Consider the following 17,308-nt stretch of genomic DNA (forward strand, 5'->3'; position numbering starts at 1 on the left):
TTGTGATAGTGTGTGATATACCTCGCTCCTGGTCTTCTTTGGAACATCTGAATACAGCTCATGTGAACCTTGGTCAACCTTTGTCCCATGGATGCTCTGGGTCACTAATACCAAGTTGAAATGACCATGACCTAATATGCTTTTCTGACGCTGGGTCATGAAAACACATGCATTGTATTTACCATGCCAACTCTAAACCACTTGGATTTTCCCAGTTCATACTTGGCAGATTAAAGTCTTCCATTAAAATAATTTTCCTGCTCAAGGATACCTCTTCATGGAATAAATTGTATTGTCCTAGTTTCAGTTTGGATTTTTGTGCATTACAGATGTCCAACCATTGGAGTTCATTTTGTAGCCTTCCCTCTTCCATTAAATCTACTGTATTTACCACCAGGTGTCCCAGACATAAATACGTCCATCGCTTCCTTTCCTGCTCTCTCGGGTCTTTCCGAACACTCTAGGAATGTTTATATTCATTGCCATCCTCAGAGCTTAGCTATTTATTCTTCATGTTCTTGATGAGGAGTTTTATGATGATGCCACTGCTTTGATCTTTCTGCTCTTGAAGAGTTTCTCTACTTTCTAAATGACTCCTATATCTCGGTTTCTTTTAAATATGGTTTTGAGCTTTAAGTTGAAAAGTGATAGATGAAAAATGCATGTTGGACATGCTGCGTTTTTATAATAAAAGTAAATCTTTTGTGATGCTGCTCATAATGTGCTGGCTGTTTTTCAATAGCCGTTAAGCTTTGCAATGCAGTGTATTGTAGCCGCTGGTGTATAAGTCAAATTCTGTTTTTGTTGCAATAACTTGCAATTATATACCACCTTCAATGTAGTAAAATGTCCAAAGGCACTTCATAGAAGCGTTATCAGACAAAATTTGATATTGAGCCACTTAAGGAGATATAAGACCAAATGATGAAATGCTTGGTCAAAGAGGTAGGTTCTAAGGAGCATCTTAAAGAAGGAAACAGAGAGAGAGAGGTTTAAGAAGAGAGTTCCAGAGCTTAGGACCTAAACAATTGGAGGAATGCAAAATTTATGGGAGGTGGTTACAGAGATGGGCAATGCCATGGAGATGTTTTTACACAACGATGAGAATTTTAAATTCAGCATGCTGTACTGAGAGCCCATGTAGGTCAGCAAGCGCAGGACTTGTTGATATGAGAGCAGAGTTTTGGGTGAACTGAAGATTACAGAGTTTGGAAAATGGGTGACCAGCCTGGAGGGCATTGGAATATCACTGGAGACTGGAGGCAAAGAGTAGCATGGATGAGGATTTCCACAGCAGATAAGGGTGAAGATGGTCAGTATTACGGAGGTGGAAGTGGGCTGTTGTGGTAAGGGAAACTATATAGAGTTGGAAACTCAGCTCAGAGTTAAATAAGGCACCGAGTTTGCAAACTGTTTGGTTTAACCTCAGACATTGGCCAGGGAGAGGGTGGAATTGGCGGCTAGGGAGCAGGGTTTATAGTGAGAACTAAAGACAATGGCTTCAGTCTTCACAATATTGGAAGAAATTCCTACTCCTCCAGTACTGGAAATTGACCAAGCAGCTTGACAAATAAAATGAGAAGAATGGGGCTGGCTGTCGTCATGTACATGTGAAATCTTGACATCGTTTCGAATGATGTCACTCAAGGCAACATGTAGATGTAAAATAGAAGAAGACCAAGGATAGATCCTTGGAGGATTCCAGAGGTGACAGGGTGGGAGTGAGAAGAGAAGCAGTAGAATGAAAATGATATTGACACATTTTCAACTCTTCAGTGCTTGTAGTAGTGCATGTTTGTTGATGGATTTCAGGTTTGGATTGTTAGAGTATTCATTATCATCCAACATTAAGGATTGGCTTGAAGTCTTGTGTACGACTCATTTAATGTTTTGGCTTCATGCCTGGATCTGCTTCTCGCCTCCAGCAAAATACATTCCATTTATTTGTTTTCCTCCATAAAACAAAATCCCTTGCATAGGGGAAGAAAAGTAAAAGGTGTTGAGAATACAAAGAGAAAGATGGCACATGTTTCAAAGCACCCTTCCTGCCCTGTATGATTCTATATGTTCGCAATTTAAAATCAGAACTATCCTATTAGCTTGCAAGGATTTGGCTATCTTCACCCCCGCACCCCAGCCTCCCATCTCCATGTGTGCCATACTCACTTCCCTGATAAGAGGCAAGTAGATAACCTATTCCTGATTCTGCCACTTCTGCCAGTCACTTCAAAATGTGCCTTAACTCTGTTTTCCTTCTGTGGGAAAGGCTTTATTTAGACTGAAGTTGGAGAAGGAGGAAGGATTTTCCCCCTGTCCCATGGCATGGCTGAAATCATGATCTCATGATGAGAAAGAATTATGCCCACATGCCTGAAGAAATACTACTCCATATGACTGTGTCATTACTGATGTCTAATGCAGAATCATTTAGAAATAATGAGAATAAAGGTACTCTTCGCAGTATTTTGCTTTTATCTTATTGCCGATACTGGAAATCTGAAATAAAAGCAGACAGTGCTGGAAAAACTTAGCAGGTCTGGCAGCATCTGTGGAGGAAGAAACAGAGTTAATGTTTCAAGTTTGTATGACACTTCAGAGCTAAAGAGAAGTAGAAATGTGATGGATTTTACACTGTTTAAGGGGGTGGAGCAGGTGGAGCAACATAAAAGGTTAAGGATAGGTGAGAGCTCAGGAGAGATTGACAAAGATGTCATGGACACAAGACAAAGGGAGCGTTAATGACAAAACAAAAACAGAATTACCTGGAAAAACTCAGCAGGTCTGGCAGCATCGGCGGAGAAAAAAAGAGTTGACGTTTCGAGTCCTCATGACCCTTCAACAGAACTGTTGAAGGGTCATGAGGACTCGAAACGTCAACTCTTTTCTTCTCTGCCGATGCTGCCAGACCTGCTGAGTTTTTCCAGGTAATTCTGTTTTTGTTTTGAATTTCCAGCATCCGCAGTTTTTTTGTTTTTATCTCATGGGAGTGTTAATGGTAGTGTTAAAGACTAAAGAAGATGCTGATAGTGGCATAAAGGTAAGATAGAATGTGTTAATGGCTGAACTAGGAACAACGTTCTGTGAAAGCACAGCATAGAAACCAGTGTCTTCACTTGCACCTCCTTCAATTTGATGTACTGTTTCCGCTACTCCCAATGCGGTCTGCTCTACATTGGAGGGACTAAACTCAGACTGGGTGACTGCTTGGCAGAGCACCTTCGCTCAGTTCGCAAGCATGACCCAGACCTTCCTCTTGTTTGCCATTTCAACAGTCCATCTTGCTTTCATGCCCACATGTCCGTCCTTGGCCTGCTGCAATGTTCCAGTGAAGCCCAACACAAACTGGAGGAACAGCACCTCATCTTCTGATTAGGCACTTTACAGCCTTCTGCACTTAGCATAAAGCTCAACAACTTCAAACCATGAATTCTCTCCTCTATCTTTTTACCCCTTTTTTAATCCAATTTTTTTGTGTATTTTTAGTTTGTTTTCTGTTTAACTTTTTTGATATATTTTATACTTTTTAAATTTTTTCATCCCTTTTCCCCACCCCACCCCACACATGGCAATCTGTCACTTGTTTCTATGTTGCGCTTTCACAAAGCACTGACCCTTGTTCTGCTATCTTACCTTTATGCCATTGTCAGCACCTACTCTAACCTTTAACACTACCATTAACACTTCTTTTGACAAAGATGTCATGGACACCAAGACAATCTCTCCTGAGCTCCCACCTATCCCTGACCTTCTATTTTGCTCCACCCCCTCTTAAACGGTACAATATCCACCACATTTCTACTCTAGCTCTGAAGAATTATACAGGCCCAACAATAACTGTTTCTCTCTCCACAGCTGCTACCAGACCTGCTGAGTTATCTAGCATTTTTCTGTGTTTATACTGTTGGCAGAACTATTTTATCAACATTTGAACACATATCTATGCCATCACTAAGACTAAAAACAAAAAAACTGCGGATGCTGGAAATCCAAAACAAAAACAGAATTACCTGGAAAAACTCAGCAGGTCTGGCAGCATCGGCGGAGAAGAAAAGAGTTGACGTTTCGAGTCCTCATGACCCTTCGACAGAACTGGTTCTGTCGAAGGGTCATGAGGACTCGAAACGTCAACTCTTTTCTTCTCCGCCGATGCTGCCAGACCTGCTGAGTTTTTCCATCACTAAGACTGTCTATTTCCACATTCATAACATCACCTGACTTCACCCCTGCCATAGTTCATTTGCTGTCAAAACCCTCATTTACGTTTTTTATTACCTCTAGACTTGACCATTCCAATGTGCTTCTGGTTGGCCTCCCACATTCTACCTTTTGTAAACTTGAGGTCATCCAAAATCTGCTGCCCATGTCCTTACATTCACAAAGTCCTGGTTCACCCATCACCCTCATGCTCACTGACCTACACTGGATCCAGGTTATGGGAGTGTGTGGGATTTCAAAAAGTATATGTTGATAAAGTGCTAGATTCCTAGAAATGCCTGATTGCTGTTTTTCTCAGTCATCTTTTGTTTCGTAGCCTGTCATTTCCTTGCTTATTATTTAGATTTATTGACCAGGTTTGAAATTAGAAAATGTTACAAACTCCAGTGCTTTTCACAGTAATGTTATTAATGATTAACCGTTTGACTGATAATAGTTTACAGGGTTTTTTTCTTTCTGCAAGAATCAATTTTTAAACTAGCTTTATGTTGAATTTGGGTCAGTACTTTGAAATGTGCATGTAAAAAAAAAAAAATAAATTTGATCTGATATGGGTGAGATGTACGATAATGTGTAGATTTAACAGCTAAACAGAATTAAAATTTAAAGGTCAACACAAGGATAATTTTTATGAATCTATTTTTCTAACATTTAACTCCTGTATATAGAGTGTGTCTAGAATTAACAAAATCAAAGGCTCTAACTGCAGGTTATCTCGTCATTCATGGACTCAAGCACTTCAAAATCAAGTATAACACAAAGTGGAAAGAGCACTGCTTACTTAGCAATATCTTGCTTCCCCCTCCTAATAGAAAATATTCTGTTATTCAGTGCCTTGCAAATAGTTATGAATTTCCTGCTTTGCATCTATTACTAAGGTTGCTATATTTCTAAAGGATGTGGCATTACGTAATTTTGGTGTGAGAACATCTCAGAGGTGTGCATCCTGCAATACTTATCTGGATCTTCAAGTTCTTCATTTCACAGTTCCTGTGTCAGAGATAAGAAAGAAAAAGCAACCCATTCTGTTCTACTTTTATTTTAGCAATAAGTAATGCTCTCCTTCTAAACCTGTACCCATGCCATTATGTAACCAGCAGCTGGGTGTGTGGGACAGTGACTTTGATTGGCTCAGTGTTATGAGGCAGCCTTTTGGTAAATCTGAGTTATTTAAAAATCCCAGAGGGAAACTTTTTAAACAACTGTCATAACCTGTATTTTAAGGAGTCCTGTAAGGACTCCATCCCATTCTCTCAGTTCCTTCGCCTCCGTCGCATCTGTTCCGATGGTGCTACATTCAAAAACAGTTCCTCTGACATGTCCTCCTTCTTCCTTAACCGAGGTTTTCCACCCACGGTCGTTGACAGGGCCCTCAACCGTGTCCAGCCCATCTCCCGCGCATCCGCCCTCACGCCTTCTCCTCCCTCCCAGAAACATGATAGGGTCCCCCTTGTCCTCACTTATCACCCCACCAGCCTCCGCATTCAAAGGATCATCCTCCGCCATTTCCGCCAACTCCAGCATGATGCCACCACCAAACACATCTTCCCTTCACCCCCCTTATCGGCATTCCGTAGGGATCGCTCCCTCCGGGACACCCTGGTCCACTCCTCCATCACCCCCTACTCCTCAACCCCCTCCTATGGCACCACCCCATGCCCACGCAAAAGATGCAACACCTGCCCCTTCACTTCCTCTCTCCTCACCGTCCAAGGTCCCAAACACTCCTTTCAAGTGAAGCAGCATTTCACTTTCATTTCCCCCAACTTAGTCTACTGCATTCGTTGCTCCCAATGTGGTCTCCTCTACATTGGAGAGACCAAACGTAAACTGGGCGACCGCTTTGCAGAACACCTGCGGTCTGTCCGCAAGAATGACCCAAACCTCCCTGTCGCTTGCCATTTCAACACTCCACCCTGCTCTCTTGCCCACATGTCTGTCCTTGGCTTGCTGCATTGTTCCAGTGAAGCCCAACGCAAACTGGAGGAACAACACCTCATCTTCCGACTAGGGACTTTACAGCCTTCCGGACTGAATATTGAATTCAACAACTTTAGGTCGTAAGCTCCCTCCCCCATCCCCACCCCCTTTCTGTTTCCCCCTTCCCTTTTTTTTTCCAATAAATTATAAAGATTTTCCTTTTCCCACCTATTTCCATTATATAAAAAAAAAACCCCACTAGAGCTATACCTTGAGTGCCCTACCATCCATTCTTAATTAGCACATTCGTTTAGATAATATCACCAACTTTAATTTTAACACCTATGTGTTCTATTGTACTATTGTCATTGACATCTTTTGATGATCTGCTTCTATCACTGCTTGTTTGTCCCTACAACCACACCCCCCCCCCCCTCCACCTCTTTGTCTCTCTATCTCTCCGCCCCCCACACACACACCTTAAACCAGCTTATATTTCAACTCTTTCTTGGACTCGAACGCAAGTTCTGTCGAAGAGTCATGAGGACTCGAAACATCAACTCTTTTCTTCTCCGCCGATGCTGCCAGACCTGCTGAGTTTTTCCAGGTAATTCTGTTTTTGTTTTGTATTTTAAGTGGCATGTTTGAGATGCAACTCTAAATTCAGGAATCAGACCATCGGTTCTCGAGAGGTTTTTATATTAAACTAAATGAAACATTTTATTAAGTTACAACACATTAAACACGTACACATGGCTACAAATTACTACTATCATAACTTATAACAAATTCCCAGACTAATCTCCATTAAGGAAACAGCAACCCATAGAATTTTAAGCAGATACCAGACAAAGCATTTACACCTACGAATTCAAAATGCGGTTCCTTTCACTTTGGTTCCTGTGGAGGAGCTGCTTTCATCTTCCATTGCCTCTGCTCTGCGCATACGAAAACTGCTCAAAGTTATACCTAGCACAACTCATTGAATGTAAATTCTCATTGTATCACCAGCCTCTTTGAACCCACCTCTTCTAACAATAAAACCCCTTTCATAGCACCAATTTTATTAACAATATAAGCATATTGTTTGGTCTCTGCTCTTTAGGTGTCAAATTTCACTTGCCTTTTTGAATGGTCTATTCAAAAAAAATGCAAATACACTCTACCTCTCATACATATCAAAACTAGTACACATCAAAGCACCCAGATTAGCTGGCTTTATCCAATTAAGACACCCACAGACTAAACCTCTATTTTAAAAGAAAAATATTCTCCAATAATATATACATTCATAGCTTCATGACACTCAGCTAGTTAATTGTTCTTCCCTACCTGAGATTGAAAGTCATTGTGAGCAAATTAAGGGGTGTTATATTACCATTCAGTGCATGTTTTCTGATTTGGGATGTGTCCTTCTGTAAGCCAGCTCATGGATGTGCTATAGGTTTCCTTTTAAAAGCCAATGATTTCATTTACTTTGTTTTGAAACTAGTTTTTTTATAATGCTTTCAGGTTTTACATTTTCATAAACTCATCATCAGTTGGTTTGCATTGATGAGAGATCTGAAAGATGATGTCTGACAATGCACATTCCCTCAGTACTGCAGTGGTGTTAGATTTTGTACACAATTCATGTGGTGGTGTGAACTTTTAAAGAAAAGTAAATGAGTATTAATGTAAAACATCAAAGTCAGCGGTTTTGCTTTATGTAATTGGCTATTTTAAAATATTGTGCAACAAATTGTTTTGATTAATTGCGCTAGCTTTCTTTTGTAGTTCAGATATTCAGGTTTAGCCGTTGCATATCAATTGGAGTGGAAAGCTTAGAAGCAGTTGGAAGGTAGACTTCTGTTTAATAACTGAGTGTAACTAGAAATTTGCATTTAATGTTTGTCCTTGAGGCTCTTCAGAGCTTTAGTGTCAGAGGTGTTGTCTATCAGATGAAATGTTGAATTAAGGGCCTGTCTGCTGCCTCAGGTAGATGTAACAGACCCCTGGAACTATTCAAAAAGCAGCAGGAGACTTCTCTTGATGTCCTGGCCAACATTTATCTTTACACCACCAAAAAAATAGATGATCCTGTCATTTTTCTCACTGTGGTTTATCAGACTGCGGCTGTGTTCACATTTATTGCTGTGTTTTCTTATATTTGGTAGTGAACATGCTTCAAAGATACTTCATTATCTGTGAAGCAATTTGAGATGTGAAGCGGACTAAATAATTGCAAATTCTCCTAGAGCCGCAGGGTCAATGAAACCTGCTGACAGCCTGATCTTAGCAGTCTCGAATTGCCTTTGGAATTGGAAAATGTTTAAATTTTTGAAATTGTACCATTTGCAGCTGAAAGTTTTGTCTTGTTCAAGTATCATCAAGAATTTGCAGATCAATTTTAAGCACACCTCCCCCCCTCCCCCCCCCAAAACCCCACCACCTTGATAAAAACAAAAAAACTGCGGATGCTGGAAATCCAAAACAAAAACAGAATTACCTGGAAAAACTCAGCAGGTCTGGCAGCATCGGCGGAGAAGAAAAGAGTTGACGTTTTGAGTCCTCATGACCCTTCAACAGAACTAGGTGAATCCAAGGAAAGGGTGAAATATAAGCTGGTTTAAGGTGTGTGTGTGGGGTGGTTTGGGGGGGGGGGGTGGGGAAGGTGGTTTGGGGGGTGGGGGAGAGAAGTGGAGGGGGGTGGTGTGGTTGTAGGGACAAACAAGCAGTGATAGAAGCAGATCATCAAAAGATGTCACAGCCAACAGAACAAAAGAACACATAGGTGTTGAAGTTGGTGATATTATCTAAACGAATGTGCTAATTAAGAATGGATGGTAGGGCACTCAAGGTATAGCTCTAGTGGGGGTGAGGGGAGCATAAAAGATTTAAAAATAATGGAAATAGGTGGGAAAAGAAAAATCTATATAATTTATTGGAAAAAACAAAAGGAAGGGGGAAGAAACAGAAAGGGGGTGGGGATGGAGGAGGGAGCTCAAGACCTAAAGTTGTTGAACTCAATGTTAAGTCAGGAAGGCTGTAAAGTCCCTAGTCGGAAGATGAGGTGTTGTTCCTCCAGTTTGCGTTGGGCTTCACTGGAACAATGCAGCAAGCCAAGGACAGACATGTGGGCAAGAGAGCAGGGTGGAGTGTTAAAATGGCAAGCGACAGGGAGGTTTGGGTCATTCTTGCGGACAGACCGCACCACCACCTTGGTCCAGTGAGAATTGTGCATGGGAGAGGTTGTAAACAGGCTGAGTCCATTTACTATCCTGAGCTCAACTCGGTTCCTGCCTGGTGACATCTTCTCTTCACCAACTCTGAAGTTTACTGAGGCTCTCGTTGCAGGCGAGCAAGGGCCGAATCTCAATTTAGTGGCCGTGACCTGACAATGTCATTGGCACCACGTTGTGATTTTTGCATCAACTCAAGTGCCAAACCCACCGGAGAAATCTGGGTGGATTTAGCAATGGCCAGAAGAGGCCAAGCAAAGTAGATTTTTTTAATTCGTTGGAGGAGCAGGAAGAAATTCTTTGGTCTTTCTTGCCCCTGCCCTCCCTCGCCCTCCCCACACCAGCATCTGCTTTATGCCAAGACCCTCTAAACGTGGCCCTTCAGTTAAAATCAGCTGGGTCTCATTTTCTTCAGAACTATCAGCTCTGCTTTGGTGGCTCTTGTCTTTTAGCCCCAAACACCTCCATCACCTTCACCTGACCCGCTCCCCCACCTCCTGTCTTTTTAGTGTCTATATGTAGTGTGCAAACACCCCCATGTGTGAGGAACCATATATCTGGACAATATACTAAATGAGTTCTGAATGAGACAAGCAGGGTAACTTTTCCAGCATAGTTAATAAGATTTTGCAAGTTTGTCTTGGTTCTTTAATAGTGTTAATTGTGAAATGACTTTTGAGGTCCATTTCCAGTCTTGACACTGGAGTATAGCCTAAATTAATATATTTGCACAATAAATCTCTAAATATCCTTGGAACCATTTCTGATGCAATCTATTTTGTTGGGGATGTTTTACTGTCAAATCTTTAGCTCCTTCATGTAAACTGTTTGAGCCTGTTGATAGATGACAAATGTATACTTGTGTTAAGCTATGATTTGTAGCCCTTCACCTGAAAAAGTTTTAGGTATTATTTTTAAATACCTTTTGGGTTGTTTTTTTGTTTTCCAGAGAATTTTGCCACAGACTTGGAGCTTTTTGCAAAGTAAGTAATACTGTTCCAACGAATGCACATTTAAATCTTAACTGATATCGCAGGGGTAGGAGGCAACAAGAGGGAACCCTTTGTGTGGTTAAACCCTCTGGTAAGATGGGTTCCTCTACAAACACTGTTATAATGGAGCTTAGCTGATGGTCAGAGGCAGGGAAACCTTTATTCACCAAATGAAGTAATAATATTGCAGAAAAAAGGGACATGTTGTTGAAACTTTTTATTTGCACTCATTAAGGACAGAAAGGCAAGTACATCAGTAGTAAAGGGAACAACAATTTACATTGCATGAGAAGAAAGTGCCGATTGGTTGGCAAGTGGATTCTGGCCAAGGCATTGCCAAGGGGAATGCACCAGGGAATGGCTGTCCCCCAAGCTTTTCTTTAGTTGATGAAAGTTTAATGTGTGGATTTGCTCTTTCTGTCTGCAAAGGACAGGTCTCTGTGTGTGACTATATGTAGCTTCTAGCAAGCGTAAGTGAGCCACACTGTGAGCCCAATTGGTAATCCTAAGTTGGTTGTCAGTATAATTCTTAGTGCAATCAGGATTGTTAAGCAAGTGCTGTCCAATTGCAGAATCACATCTAATATTGGACACTTTTTGAGTTTTGCAAGCACAGGTTGGTTGGGTACAGTCAGTCCTTTGCCTGCTGTGAACAGCTGAAGAGACATGCTGTTGGGTACGATCTGCCAGTCATTGGGACATACGACCTAACTATCTGACATCACAGCGGCACTGAAGTTCGATAACCACGTTACTCATGTATGTGATAGGCAGCATCCTGCTAGTGGAAAATACCACTCATATTGCTACTGCATAATTACAGTGTGCAACAGCTAGCTTCATCTATTGCTCAAATTTTTGAAACCCCTTACCCTTCCAAGCTAATCTGAGGTAAACTGGGCACTTTTCAGGACTGAAAGTGGCGGTTTTAGGCCCATTCATGAGTCTGCATGATAAACAGTGAGCAATGACCAGATCAGGGTAGCCAATATCTTGCAGGGTGGCTTTGATGTACCCTATTTCAGCATCAAGCTTGCACAATGAGTAAATGGCTTGTGCCCTATTTAAGAGGTCGATAAGGCCAATTTTATAGCATGTTGAAGTGTAGGAAACCTAATGTGTATATTGACCAGTGAAGATAGGCTTATGATAGACAGTAGTAGAGAACCCATTGGCAGATTTCTCAGCTAGCATGTCGAGGAGGGGGAGCTCATTTGACTGCTCCATTTCAAAGGTGAATTTGAGCGCAGGATGGAGCCCATTAGGTGTGTAAGGAAATTCCTACATGCAGCTGCAGATTTATATCATCTACATAACAGAAACATGCAAGAGGTAGGAGGTTGGGCCTCATTTCAACAGAAAAGCATTTCTCGTGGAAACCAACAAAAACGTTTGCGTGAGCTGGGCCGAGAGGCAATCCAATGGTAGCACCATCTCTTTGGCCATATATGGTATTGTTGAAACTGATCTCAACAGCACAAGTTGCTGCGTAGAGATTGCCATGATATAGTGACGCAGTGCAAATGTCTATGGCTTCCTAGAGCGATACATTGGTGAATAGGCAAGCAATGTCAAACAAGCACATGGACACGGCATTGCAATTGATATGCAAGTCCTATGTTTTTTGCAAAGGCGATTGAATCTTTCACCATATATGGAAAACTTGGTCAGAGCTGGTTGTAGCAACTCGCTGATCCATTTAGCCAGCAGAACCAGTCATAGGTAAGATAGGGCCATGTGCTTTTGACAGCCCACACATCATGGTGAGATGTGAGGACGATTCCAATCATGTATACCGCCTGGCAGCTCATTATTCTTCCACCAATGCAACAAGGGTTTTTGTAATTTGCTTTCAAGAAGGGCGGTCTGGTCAGGCCTAGCAGCAGGTCCAATGGATGCGAAATTGGACTTATCATTAAGAATGGCGTGCACTTTGTTGATACAATCAGACTTTGTTATGGATGACTATTCCAATCCCTTTGTTGGGTTTACAGATATGTATGTCTGGCTTGGCCTTGAGGCCTTGCAAGGCTACCAGAAATTCGTGTTGCATATGAAAATCAGCCAAGTCGTTTGGAACCCTGCAATAAGCGTGCGCTAGATTAGCTAGGCGTGCTTTCAAGGATTCAGTATCATCAGTGGACGCTGGTTTGTGGTGGGGATAGCTGGGAGTGGAGGAGTTCAAACTCAGCAAATACCTTTTCCCATTTGATGTGGGACAAAGGCACACCAAAATTAAACCCATGTGCAGGAACAAACTCCTCTCTTTCAGGGAGTACATGGCCAGAGAGATTTGCTACATGTTTGGTGGCGTCACTCATCGTGCTGCCAAACTACTTCCACATAAGTGAGTTTACAATGCAGACTTGTTTCAGACAGGTATTGTTTATGGTGCCCCAGTCATCTACTGAGGTAATATAGTGGCACAAACGGGCCAAATCAATAAATGAATTTGTGCACCTCCAACCACACACAGTGTAGGGCAGGCATAAATTAGTAACCGTACTACCAATCTGTTCAATCTCATCTTGCATAAACGTGCTCTCGATCATGGGACCTGTGTCTCACTTTAGTCTTATCAATACTCTTGGAAATGTGCACGGACACAACCTTGTGCCTCATGCATTCTTGGAGAAATTTGTTCGTTTACCTGTTCTTATCTTTGTGTCAAACTATGTAGTTGATATCCTGAGTTTGGTTGGGTACACAAATAGTCATTTGGTAGTACAGAACTCAGAGAAAAGAGATATGCTGCCGAAGCCTTTCAACTTGCACTCATCGGAGCAGATGCAATTGTAAAGGGAACAACAATTTTTACAGCATGAGAAGCAGGTGCAAGTGCACACTGATAGAAGTGTCGCCATCGAGAATGTAGCAGCGAATAGTTTTAACTGCCAAGCTTTTGTTTAAATTCAAACTAGGCAGGTCAACTTGGATTTGTCAAGGCATTGCCATGGGGAATGAATCAGGAAATGGCTACCCACCCCCCCCTCAAAAAGCTTTTGTTCAGTTGAAAATGGTGCAATGTGTGGACATGCTTCTTTTGTCTGCAAAGGTCAGGGCTCTGTGTATGAATATATGTAAACTTCTAGCATGTTTTAGTGAGTCACACTGTGAGACTGACTGAAAATTTTAAACTGATTGTCAGTGTAATTATTAGCATAGCTAGGATTGTTTAGCAAGTGCTGCCCAGTTGTGGAAGTTATAATGTTTAAAACATCTTCAAACCCCTCAAGTTTCCATTGTTTAACATTTTAGCTTATTCTATGTGAAGTTACAGGTGATGTTATGGCACAGCTGATGGTAAATGCTGAGTTGCTCAAATCCCAGAGGGAAATTTGAGACAACTGCCACAGCTATTTTTCAATTTGTATGTTTTGAAATGCGGGCTTTGAATTCAGTAGTAATAAGACAACCGAGCCTTATAGGTTTTTTACAAAACTTGATTAAACATTTATTAATAAGAGAAGTGATTTTAAGCACATACATATGTCTACCAATGACTATAATAACTTTTAAACCCCCTAATTAATCTAACTCCCAGTTACAGTTTCATTAAAGCAACAGGAAGACACAGATTTTAAAATACCTGGGCAAAGTGACACAATACCCTGAACCAGTTGAAGTCAAAGTGAGTTTTCTTAACTTCATGTGTAACTGATCTAGTAGAGGATGAGTGAGGCACACTAGAATTTTTTTTGAGCAAAATTGCATTTAATCTTTTTATTTTAAAAATGCTATCTATGGGTTTGGCTTGCTCCTGGGTTATGTCTATTTGTGACATCTATGACCAAAACTTGAGGTCCGTTTGTCTTATTTTAAATTCCAAAAATAATGCACAAATGTTTGAGAGAATGGAAACAAATGTCTCTCCTTTTTCTGTAGATTTAATTAAATTGCCTGAGACTTGTTGCAGAGCATCCGTAAATAGTGAATTCATCATCAAGTAACTCATTTAACTTTGTTTTAAATAAAAATGACCTGTAGCTTCATTTTGATCTTGTAAAGTGCCATGGGAGTTTCACTAGTGCCTTATTGCCGCTACTACCACAGGAATGCTGCTCAACGGAGTGAGAGCTTCTTGGTCAGCTTTGTATAACGCCATGTTCGTTTGAACCACTGGAACAACACAGATCCTCAATGTAACATCTCTTCTGCAAGAGAGAACTGTCAACAACACAGCAATCAGCACTGCACTGGAACCTGTGCTCAAGGCGTGATGTGCAGCTTGGCCTACTAATCATGCTGACTTTCCTGCTTCCAAATTTTTTGAACATCAAATTTTTCCTGAAGTTTAAATGCATTTTAGTACTTGTTTTATTTCTTAAAGTGTGCGGTAGTTCACTTTTAATATCTTTCTACAGACATGGTAAACGGACCACTGTCAACACAGATGATGTGAAACTGCTGGCAAGGAGGAGCAAAGCACTGGTGAAGTTGCACTTTTTTTTTTACATTGTCCATAATATTATAATTGTGTTCCAGTTTTGCCTTCCCGATTTTAAAATACTCTGAAACTTAGCAGTATTCTTAATGGAATGCTCATTAAATGAGGGAAGAGCATTCAGACACTCAAAGCTTTTTGTAACAGATCATGAAAAAGTCGTACTCTCATGGACTCATCCAGTTTGTTTCATTACTTGAGTTAAAAATTCCAAGAGGATGAAATGTGGTGCAAGCAATGGTGATTTAGTTAACTCATTTAAGATTGCAATTTACATGAGGCACTTCTGGTTAATGTGCTATTTTGGTGGCCCTCAACAGAACAGCAATCGTAGAATGTTGAATCATCAATGTTGAACGGATACTTACATGTAGTGCGACCAGGATTCACACCCAATTTTTTCCATGTAATTCATAGCCAGGTGGCAGAGTGCAGAAACAAACAGACCAGTTTCAATCAGACTTTACCTTCATTTATTTTGCCACCTGCTTCTTTTCTGACTGGTGCCTCTTTTTTAAAGGAATTGATTCTGGCTGGCAGCTCCCCATTAGCTCACCCAACTAATTAATCTTTGTGTAAATATAGGAGGTGTCAGCGTGCTATTCAACTGTGAAAAGAGCCCCAGTTCAGCCAGGTAATGTCCTGATCTGACATCCCCATGAATCTGACATGTATTTGCCAGTAGGAATGAGGAATAGAACCATCAGCTTTTTCCTCGAGCGGGGATCAAAATCAAACGAAACATCCCAAGCTATTACTGAGGTTGGCTTAATTCGGCACAGGGGTCAAATGACTGGGATATTTTTCTGAATAGTAGAGTAACGCACCTTGTTTCTTTCTAATTTATTCTTTCACAGGATGTTGGTGGAGCTGGCTAGGCCAGCATTTGTTGCCCATCGCTAATTGCCCTTGAGGTGGTGGCGGTGAGCTGCTTTCTTGAACGGCTGTGTTTAAACCACTATCACTGATGAACTTTCGCTTCTATTCTTAAATCAATTCAGCTTTAAGTTATTTAGTTGGAAGTCTTTTTTTTTATTATTCATTCATGGGATGCGAATGTCATTGGCAAAGCCAACATTTATTGCCCATCCCTAAATGCCCTTGAGAAGGTGGTGGTGAGCTGCCCCTTGAACTGCTGCAGTCCATGAGGTGTGGGTACATCCATCGTGCTGTTAGAGAGGGAGTTCCAGGATTTTGACCCAGCAACAGTGATATATTTTCAAATCAGGATGGTGGATGACTTGGAGGGGAACTTCCAGGTGGTGATGTTCCCATGCATCTGCTGCCCTTGTCCTTCTAGACGGTAGCAGTTGTGGGTTTGGAAGGTGCTGTCCAAGGAGGCTTGGTGAGTTCCTGCAGTGCCTCCCATAGATGTTACAGACTGCTTCCACTGTGCGTTGGTGGTGGAGGGAGTGAATGCTTGTGGATGGAGTGTCAATCAAGTGGTCTGTTTTGTCCTGGATGGTGTCGGGCTACTTAAGTGTTGTTGGAGTTGCACTCATCCAGGCAAGTGGAGAGTATTCCATTACACTCCTGACTTGTGACCTTGTAGCTGGTAGACAGGCTTTGGGGAGTCAGGAGCTGAGTTACTCTCTGCAGAATTCCCAGCCTCTAACCTATTCTTGTAGCCACAGTATTTAAATGGTTAGTTCAATTTTTGAAAGTGGCAAAGCTACCCAACTTCATGAATAAAATGATGGTGAGGAACAGGCTTCCTCTCTCCCAGGTACTAAGGCTGGGAAATAACCCAGGCAGAAACTGACTAGAGACCATAAGCTAACAGAAATTGGCATTCTAGCTATGAAAGGTGGTTAGTTTGGCTGCTTACCAGACTTGACAACACAATATGTTGCTAATATTCTATATAAAGCTCATTACTCAGTGTTTAAATGATTGATATCTTGCATTTCCAGCTAAACTTCATCACAGAGAAATGTAATGACCTTGCTTGCAGTAATGCAGAGCAAAAAGAGAAGAGAGCGCTCACCACAGGAAAAGGAAAGAAGAAACCTGATGACCACCTTGAGCCCATAGTAACTGAGAGTGAAGATGCTACCATCGACTAATCTACAGAAAAGGCATTTCAAATTGGAACTGGAGCCTAGAGTGACATCACTGTAGGTCACTCAAATTTTCCCCCAACCAATTTTCTCAGGTCTCCTTTTGGAGAGGTGGGGATTTCACGCTACAAATGAACACGAGAATTACATGAAGTAGAGTATGCGATGGTTATGGAAATGAACAAATAACATGAGATACAGGAAAAACAGATGTCATTCTATCTTAGTATGGCTACTAATTTTAAATGGTAGCCAGTGGCTTTGGAGTATAATTTACAGTTGTATTATCCATCACAAATAAGGTTCTCCCAGGATTTCTGATACATTGAAATTAGTTTTTGCACTCTTAATAGGAATGCTTAATTTGCCTGTGCAAAATAATAGCACCTATTACTTTCTTCACTGTTTTTTGGCGTCTTTCAGTGCTCAGGTTTTGCATTAAAACAGATGTATTAA

At 41.3% G+C, this 17,308-nt stretch overlaps 1 protein-coding gene across 1 annotated transcript in view; it reads left to right on the top strand.

Annotated features, from left to right (window-relative positions):
* Positions 1–17,308, top strand: part of cenps (centromere protein S) — a 36,510-nt gene extending 19,202 nt beyond the window's left edge. Inside the window, exons 3-5 of the mRNA XM_041205814.1 lie at positions 10,306–10,339; positions 14,713–14,779; positions 16,706–17,308. Of these exons, the coding sequence (XP_041061748.1) occupies positions 10,306–10,339; positions 14,713–14,779; positions 16,706–16,858 (254 nt within the window). The 3' untranslated portion in view covers positions 16,859–17,308. The remainder of the gene's footprint in view (positions 1–10,305; positions 10,340–14,712; positions 14,780–16,705) is intronic.

This window comes from Carcharodon carcharias, chromosome 15 (assembly GCF_017639515.1).
Source record: "Carcharodon carcharias isolate sCarCar2 chromosome 15, sCarCar2.pri, whole genome shotgun sequence".
NCBI lineage: Eukaryota > Metazoa > Chordata > Chondrichthyes > Lamniformes > Lamnidae > Carcharodon > Carcharodon carcharias.